Here is a 9323-nt window from a genome sequence, read left to right as displayed (position 1 = left end):
TAATGGGACAGTCTGACCAGTTACTATCTTACCTGTTTTCCTCCAAATGAAATATACTGATCCACAAATATTTGGAAAAAATGTTCAAAGGTCATAACTACAAATTCTTTTTATCAAAATATATTTTAAATAGAATATACACCCCAGAAACCATTTGTGGTTCCAGATAAAATATTAAAGGTAAAATTGATAGTTCCAAGGGAGAAACCAGTTTCAGTCTCTTCTGTTTGTTTATATCCTAAAAAAACGTATTTGGTTTTACACAGTAAAAACTGATCTAAAAGAGATAAAAGTTAAAAGAGGAGGGTCTACAATAGGAAACAGGCTGGTGTGAAGAAATCAACGGTGGAAGAGAATGGAAAATAACACTACTGATAATCTCCCTCCATCTGGGACCACATAAAAGATCTCCTGTGGGGTCAAAATGATCTTGATGAATGAGCTCCAGAGAGCAGGAACCAAAGGAACAAAGGCTACCATCAGTAACACCCTACGACCCGAGGACTGTAGTCCTGCAGAGCCAGGTGTCTCCCTGCTTGACCAGTACAGGTCCAGGCCCACCTGAAGTTCACCAGAGAGCAGATGGATGATCAGAAGAGGACTGGGAGAGCATTACGCGGTCAGATGGGACCAAGATAGAACTTTATTGCATAGACTCGTCAACATTTGGAGAAAGAAGACCGAGCTTCATTATAACTACTATGAAGCATGGGGGTGGAAGCATCATGCTTTGGGGCTTTTTTCTGCAAAGTGGACAGATCTGTGTTGAGGGAAGAATGAACAGGGCCATGTATGGTGACATTTTAAGCCCAAACCTCCTTCATCAGTGAGAGCATTGAACATGGAACATGGCTGAGGACAAGGATCCCAAACACAGCGGTCAGGCAATGAAAGAGAGGCTCAGTTAAAAGCATTTCAAGGTCCTGGAGCGGCCTAGCCAGTCTCCGGAGCGGCCTAGCCAGTCTCCGGAGCGGCCTAGCCAGTCTACGGAGCGGCCTAGCCAGTCTCCAGACAACAATCCTATTGTTGAAGTTCCTATTTTCCTCTGCTCTCACCTCCTGCTACTAGATAGAACTGAGATGCTGTCCAACAGCAGCACCTGGAGAGAGCGGGGAGGGAGGGTCACCACTGAACTTTAAAATCTCAACTTTTTTATGAAATTCCATTACAGCAACCAATCACGGACTGGTTTGCAGTTGTGATGTAGATTAAAGAAGTGTAGCCGAGGCAAAGTTTTTTTCAGTTAAAATGAAACGCAGAGGAAATGATGTTGACATGGATGCTGAAGCTCCTCCTCCTCTTTGATGATACGGTCCAGGGTGTAAACGCTGTGCATCTGAGATGCAGGGAGGTGAAGTATCTGTTAGTATCTAATTGGTTGACATCCAGATTCCTCTTTAGACCAATAACCTTGAGAAGAGCAAAGTTAGACCCTCTGCTGACTTTGCTAAGTCAGGCTAACAGGGGAAACAAATTCAAGCCCAGATAGATTATTGAGAGTGAAATAATTGTTTAATCAATTATTAATGTCCACTAAAAATGTGACAGATTTTTATAGAGCTGACTGATTTGTTAGCTGCTGAATTGTGGCGGTTAGAAATAGGACCAGCAGGAATAATTTCTAACTCCTAAAGTGGAGGAGAGGATGATGAATGGTTTCCACACTGGAAAAGCCATCTAGAAAGAAGTAAAAATGTATTAAATTAAGTGTATTTATCCTTAATTTGAGTAGGTAAATTAGATGAATTTGCCAAAGGAATGAGTGTTTTTACTTTTAAATTAAGATAATTAGATAATATGCTTGAAATAAGACAATGCAATTGTCTTGTTCCATTGGCAAAATGTCTCTTTTATCTCATCAATCCAAGAACAAAAGCACTTAGTTTAAAAAAAAAAGACTAGATTTAGATTTTTTTCCAGTGCATTTCTCTTTTTTAACTGCTAAATATTAAACATATTGGCTGAGTTAGTATTTTGCTCCATGCTGCCAGCTCTAAGAGGTAAATACTGGGTTTATCTTCCAGCTCTATACATCTAGAGCTCCCTGCTCTTCTAACCCAAACACCTCAGACTGAGGCTGGTTGGATGCAGAGCATCTGATATTCACTTATTTCCATCAGATTTAGATTTGGACCTGGACCCTCTCCAAACACGCTCTGATCTGAACCCCTCTGTTGGAAGGTTACCTTCTGCTCATCTTAACATCGACTACCAGCTGCTGAAGAAAAGCACTCCCATAGCATTATGATGCCACTACTGTGCTTCGAGGAAAAAACTATTAGCAACAAACTTTTAACAGCTTTTCCAAACAGAGGTCTTCAACAGGGGGTCCGCAACCCCTAAGGGGTCCACAGAGGTGCTGCATTGGGGTCGCGAAAGTTTTGCTTGATAAGACTTTTCTTTCCACTATGTCTTTAAATCTACATTAACATGAATTCAACACACTGTAGTAAACAGATAAATGGAGGCAGAAGATGTCTTTCAGTCATCAATGCACACATTCAGCGACACACAGGAGCTCTTTCAAGCTGGGCACCGTTTCATTCACAACACCTGTCCCATCAACCAGAAATCCTTTAATTATTCCAGGGAGAAATTACTTTCATTACATTACTCCATCTGTAATAGAGTGACTATAGGACCAGTTTGATATAACACAATTTTATGATACATAAAAAATTAGGGGGTCCCAGCTCCATCTCACCGTCAGTTTTGGGGTCCTTGGCCTGGAAAACATTTAAGACCCCTCTTATAGATAGAAAGTAAATAACTACATTATTGAGCCACAGCACAAACCAGTTCTATCCAATCACCTGCTTTGACTCTGCAATGCTCCCAGCCTGTAATCAAGTAAAAACAGAGGGTGGTGCTCAGGGTTTGAGCCGTGCAACCAGCTGTGATCGAGGAAGTATCAGATGACTTGTTGATGCTCAAAAAGCAGGATAAACAAAGGTTATTACAGCTACTGGTAGCAGAGCCTTTATTTTGACTGGCGTCCTGGCGGCCCTTTGATCGCTTCAATGTGAGCATATAGGACCAAACCATTGAGCAAAAACAAAGGGGTGGACAGACGCAACAGCCTGATGGAGTCACTGGTTTCCATCATGGTTCTGTTTGGTGGGACTAGTTAAATTGTTGGTTATGAAATATAGTTAAAAATTTGATTAAAATGTCACAAAAAATGTAAGAATGCCTCATTTGGAAGAGAATAAATACATCAAATTCTGCTTCTCATAGAACTATTAAATGCAAAATAATTTATTAACATGCAAATCATTTATATTTGCCTTAAGCTAAAATAAAAGGTCATAGATAATAAAAGTGCTGAAATAAAATGACTGCCACGGCAATAGCTAATGACTGAGCCAGGTCAGAAATAGCAGCATCAATAATGCAGCAACGGACAGAAGATGCAGGTCAGAACAATTAAAGCATTGAACAAAAAGATAAAGTTCGCTAATGACAACCTGGAAAACGTTAGTGGACGTCCCCATGATAAAACACGGCGGTGGGAGCATGATGCTGTGGGGACGCTGCAGTGCATCGGACTCATTCAATTGGAATTTCAAGTAAAACTTCCAGCATTAGCAGCAAAACTTGGTTGGAGTCGTTTTCATCCGTCACTCCAGGTGAAGATCTACCTCCAACCAAAGTAAACGTTACCGACTGTCCGGCAGTAAAACCCGACTTTAATCCCACAGAGGGCCAGGCTCTGTGCTAGATCAGGGACCATAAAAGTGGGGGTCATGAACCACCAAGTCTGGAGTTAGTGTAAAAAATTTTTAAAATCTAGTTATTTCTGTCTATAACTCTTCATGAATATAGAGTGAACCAATTAGACAGATTTTTTGTGACATTTAATTTATTTTAAATGTAGGTTTGATTATTTATTAGTGCTTTTAACTGTGCATTTTATAATTGAATGGTACGTGTAATATTTGAACCATGAATGAAATAAACTCACATCTACTCATTTCATGGTTTATGTATCTATTTCATGGTACTGTCTTATTAATTTACACCATCATGTATTTTTGGCCTTCAGGGATCAAATCATGACTTTAAAAATCATCTCTGCATGGTAGTTTTTAAGATTCGCTGTGAAATTTTGGTTTTAGGTTAAAAGTAAAATGATGTATGAATCCTAAATAAAACTACAATGTTTGGAAAAGTCCTGATAATTTTCTCACATGTGAAAAACGCTAATATAACTTATTTTTAACATTTTTTTCCATCTTTCTGATGACGTTCAACTAATCCTGTCGATGGATTCTCCCACCTAAGCTTTGGATCACACCGATTATTCATCAAAGATGGTAGAAAAAGTTAACTTCTTCTGACAAACAGTCGTCTTTATTCTCCACCTCCAGCAAGGATTCCATAGAAAGAAGTGAACTAATGTGTTTCTAGCATTAGAGTGGAATCTTTGTGTGGGTAAGGCTTCCTAACGTTGCATCTCTGCAGATAAAGCCGGTAACCTTCAGCTCAGCAGATTTAGGAGACCTCTTCACGTCTGTGCTCTCGCTGCAGTGACGCCTACGGCGAACTCTGCTGAAACCACACATCAGCTCATGGAGGGGGGGCAGCCAATTCCTCACTGCGTCACTACTGCAACACGGACAGCATCAGCAGCATGGGGGGCGATTAGGCGTGTCCGTTCAGCTTCATCCACTGTTTAGCAGCTGGAATCCAAACCAGGCTTTTCAACTTTTATCTGAGGCAGATTTTCTGATGATGAATCTTTTCTGGAAACAGCAGCTCTGAGTTAACGCTCAGCAGCTGATGGAGACGGAACTGGAAAAGCCTGGATCCAATGCTCCAGGTGAAAAGGGCCCGGGAACCCATGAATATTTACAGAAACCACCTTCAGCATTCCACCTTTACAGCAGCAGAAATAAAAGGCAGTGTAACAAGATAGCCTGAAAAATACTTTATTCTTTAAAAAAAGTTGCTATGATATTCCTAGAATGTGTTTTAGACAAAACAAGATTTAATAAAAGCTGTTTATGTAACCCTAAGACTCCTTTCCTGCCTCATCATTTCAAATCTTTCAATTACCCAGCAGCTCCCTGGTGAGGATTCCCCCCGTTGGCGGCCGAGCATTGAGGAGCGCTGCGCGTTTGCTTTCAAATGATTGCAACATAAACATGCTTAACTCAAAGCGTGACGCTAAACCAGTACAAACATGCAACGTTCAACCCCAGCTCCCTCTATAGTTTTTACATGAGAGTTAGTTCAACCGCAGAGGCGTGTCGGGGGTCCTCAGGTGTTGAAACGTCAGATTCCACATCGGATGGCGCTGACGTCGTCCCAAATAGCCCCGCTTCGCACGCCTGCTTATCTAAATAAAGCAGAGCCAATGCAGCAGCTCCAGATAATAGCAGATGGACGGCCTCTGGAAAAAAGCCCAGCATTATCTCCTTCCACACTGAAAGTTTCTCTAAAAAATAACGGCAGGAACTGTATTAACAGAAAAAAAAAAAATAACAGGTGTGTTTGTGGTTCGGTTTGGATCTTCCAGATAAAAAGAAGCAGGTGTGAGTTCAGTCCAGTCCTGCACTGTAGAGCTGCTTGGTCATATAGGGCCCCTCCAGCTCATAGCCCATCTTCCTGTAGTAGTTCCTGGTTCCTACACCTGCAGAGGAACCATGGAGGTAAAACATCACTGGAATACAACATCATGAAGTGTGAGAGACAAACCCTTAAAAGGAAAACAAGTTCATTAGACATTTAGCGCTTGAAATTAGCGCTTGAGATTAGATTTTTTTCTTGTTTTAAATCGTCTCATTCCAATGAGAGATTGTCTTACCTACTCATATTATTTAAGAAAAAAATACTTCCTTATATTTCAGTTTTAGCAGCGTTGATCACTTTTCTCCTTGATCAAAGGAAATCGATCAGGGTTCAGAAACTAAAATTGTTTAAATGGACCATGAAATATCAACATCAGTCCCTTTAAACACTGCAGAACTTCTTCCACGGTTTAATGGTGGAATAGAAGCAGCTTGAGGTGTTTTTCCACAGCGTCTAAGATGATGGTGGCAGCATCATGCTGTGGGCCTGTGATACTGTTAAATGAACCCAGACTTTAATCCTACTGGTTCAGTGCTCAGCTTAAAGGGGCACTGTGTGAGATTTACCCCCATCTAGTGGTGAACTAAATGAAGGATAATTGTTAGATCTACTACGGAGGACATTCTTATTTGTCAAATCAGCTTAAATTAACAATAAAATTGATTAAATATTTCTCTACGCCTACATTCTTTGACAGGCTGAATAGCACAGGGTTCAGGTTTTCCCATGTTTATGTGCAAATAAGAAGGTAAATGTGTTTAAAAAACAGTTTCTGCAGCCGCTGCTCTCATTAACAGTCAGTGTTTCGACCTGAGTTTAGTGCAATTTTAACAGCTTTCAGTGTCACCAGCGTTTGTGCTGAAATTCACTGGACAGAGGCCCCGAGAAAGGAGGCCGGATTTCAGATTTAAGAAGCATAGCAGGGACATATATGAACATAGCCACCTGCAGCTCTGAAATACACTGGAGAGAACAATGCCCTCGAGATATGAGCTAAAATAAAGGATTTAACACTTGGAAAATCTCCATGGAAACAGCTGAAAGAGGCGTACGCTGGTCTGCTGGGGTGAATTTCAGCTGATAACTGCTACTCAGTGAAGCTCGTTCATTGAAGGCTAACATACAAACTAGCGAACTCTATTGGGGACAGACTAGTTGCTGGACTAAACTGCTCTGTTTCTGAAATAAATCAAAAAATAAACTTTTGTCGTTTTTAAGCCCCGCCCCCTCAAACTGTCTCCACCTGATAGAAGCGGCGTCGATGTAGCCTCCGGTTTTCTCCTGGTTATTACGTAATTTTCTTTTTTGGGTTTGTTTCTCTTGCCTCTGACTGGACTAATAGTAGAAACGGTCCTCCGCTGCAACAGGAAGTGGAAGGAAGAAGAATCTATGTTTGTTGTTTGCTTATTTTAAACTCCTCCTCAAACAAACAACACATTTTCAGATACTGGTCAAATGTGTAAAGCTGACAAAGTGGGATCTTTGGATCAAAAATGGCGACACAGCAGGTCGTCTCCCGCTGGGTGCACCGCCCCCTATATGTTTATTAATTACTAAATATAAGCTCTGAGAATGCTTTCACTTTGAATGTGATATTATTACCCTTTTACAGATTTTCATTTATTAAATGAATAATTGATTTTTGGCAATAAAAAGCTAATTTGTTAATAAATGTGTCTTTAAAATCAGAACCGAAGTTTGGATGAACTGGAAGATTTTAAAGAGGAATGGTGGAATATCCAGCCAGAACTACACCTGAACCTTATGAATGTCTGTCAATGTGATGATGAGGAGGATTTTCACCAAATAACAGTCTGGATGTAGGAATATGGTTCAGTTTGTGTTCAGAATTCAGATCATCCAATAAGATGAAAATCCACAATGAGTTCAAACTTTTTCAGCTACTTATTGATAAAAACGACTAAAGTTGGGTAGAAAACCAAAGTGAGGCCGATAGCGGCTGTATGCGATCGCTCAGTCTTACCAGAGATGACGGCCAGTTTCTCTGAGCTGTGTTCCTCCCTGGCGATTCTCTCCGCCTCCTCCATCAGCATCATACCGAAGCCCTGCAGAGGAGAGGCAGCAGTGCTCATTAAAAACGCCTCCTTTGGTTCGCCGCCCGCTCCCTCAGGCGTGTGCGCCTTGTCACCTGATGCTGGAACTTGCTGGGGTCTCTGCTGCTGACTGGGACCACGCTGCCGTAGACGTGCAGCTCGCGGACGATGGACACCCCTCCTTTCAGCTCCGGACGAAAAGACTGAGGAGAGCAGCGGCGCAGACGCAGCAGGCCAATGAGGATGTCCTGCTCCGGATCTTCATAGGACAGGAAGGTCTCCCAGCCGCCGTTAGCCACGTAGTCCCTCCTCACCAGCTCCACCTGTACAGACGGGTAGGAACTGGTATTGGTGCTGGTTCTGGGCCGCCATCTGACGGCTTCGGCCTCTGAGGGGATTTTACCTGGTAAGGCCGGACTTTGTGGTGAATCTCCTGAATGCCGACTTCTCGGGTCCGAACGTCTCGACACTGCGCACAGGGAACCAAGAAACGTCACTTTGGACTCAGCAAGCCGCCACAGTCATAACCCTTATTAAAATAATTCCCATATTCGGTTTATAAACATACAGCGTCAAACTGACAGTAGGTCTTATTCTCAGATTTAGGATGAAAACTGCAATCAGCAGCGCTCTAATGGAAAGGAGAGGATGAACACCAGGACTTCCTGACATCCATTATAACCAGAGGTGAAGGGATCCTGGTGTGATGCTAAACAGGGATTTATGGATCAAACTGAAAGTGTCTGCTGTTACCATGACAACCCCATCCTCGCCGTCCAGGTATGAAATCTTACGGACCATAACAGGTTCAAGGACAGGTAGAGAGGAGAAAAATAAGAGGAAACTACTAAGTTGGAGAAGTTTCGTCTCTGCCTGGATGGAAACAGATATGCAGACATAAAAGCTGAGAGAAGGAGCAGAAAGAGGGAGGAGGAAATTAGGTCAGGATAGTTTCCTCTCTGAGTCGCACCAGGCTTCTAGATTTACACGCTGCAAACGCCGTTTCTGCCGCTCGGTATTTAAATGAAGCCGGCCGTTAAAGACGTCTCTGCCACCATGTTCCTTTTTTTAGCAGAGCGCTTTTATCTGAGGATGGTTTCTGATGGAAGCTGAGGGGTTTCCTGCCTCCTGTCACTGAAGCTCTGATCTACTTCTAGACGAGGAGGAGGGGCGGGGTCCCCTCCTGAACCCCAGAGGCTGTTTGAATCCGTCATCTCACCCCCATCATGAATGAAAGCGACTTGTCTGCTGGAACCTTTCACGGATGGCGGCCCAGCTGGAAAAGCCTATTAGCTCCATATGAGCCGGCGTCCAATCTCTAAGGCTACAGCCAAGAACAGCTCTGAGTCTCACCTCGGTGCCCATGTCCTTCATCCGAGCCAGCGCCAGCTCCCTCAGGTTGCCGTGCTCCACGCCGGAGCTCACCAGCGGCATGGGGATGTCCCTGATGGGCGGGAGGGGATGGAGCGGCAAAACATACACAAAGAGCATAATTAGAAGGACGATTCTCACTATTGTGCCCTTTTTACTATCTCACTGAAAGAGGAACTTAACTTTAACTTTTCCTCTTTCGTCCTTTTAAAATCAAAGTATTAAACATGATGAACAAACTCACATCTGTCAAATTTATGTCTACCAGTTTACTTTTTTAACTCTAAAGACAAAGATTCTCACTCCAGTGAAGCTCTGTGCTTT

General features: G+C 42.5%; 1 protein-coding gene across 1 annotated transcript in view; it reads right to left on the bottom strand.

Annotated features, from left to right (window-relative positions):
• Positions 1-4915: 4915 nt before the first annotated feature.
• The window catches only part of elp3 (elongator acetyltransferase complex subunit 3), a 40958-nt gene continuing 36550 nt past the window's right edge, over positions 4916-9323 (bottom strand). The window contains exons 11-15 of the mRNA XM_038308584.1: positions 8982-9072; positions 8032-8097; positions 7724-7951; positions 7559-7640; positions 4916-5635 (exon numbers count right to left, since the gene is read on the bottom strand). Coding sequence (XP_038164512.1) covers positions 5544-5635; positions 7559-7640; positions 7724-7951; positions 8032-8097; positions 8982-9072 — 559 coding nt within the window. The 3' untranslated portion in view covers positions 4916-5543. The remainder of the gene's footprint in view (positions 5636-7558; positions 7641-7723; positions 7952-8031; positions 8098-8981; positions 9073-9323) is intronic.

Source organism: Cyprinodon tularosa, unplaced genomic scaffold (genome assembly GCF_016077235.1).
Source record: "Cyprinodon tularosa strain WSP-4 unplaced genomic scaffold, ASM1607723v1 ctg64, whole genome shotgun sequence".
NCBI classification, from domain to species: Eukaryota; Metazoa; Chordata; class Actinopteri; order Cyprinodontiformes; family Cyprinodontidae; genus Cyprinodon; species Cyprinodon tularosa.
The sequence above is the reverse complement of the archived record's forward strand: the minus strand, read 5'-3'. Positions and strand labels throughout refer to the sequence as shown.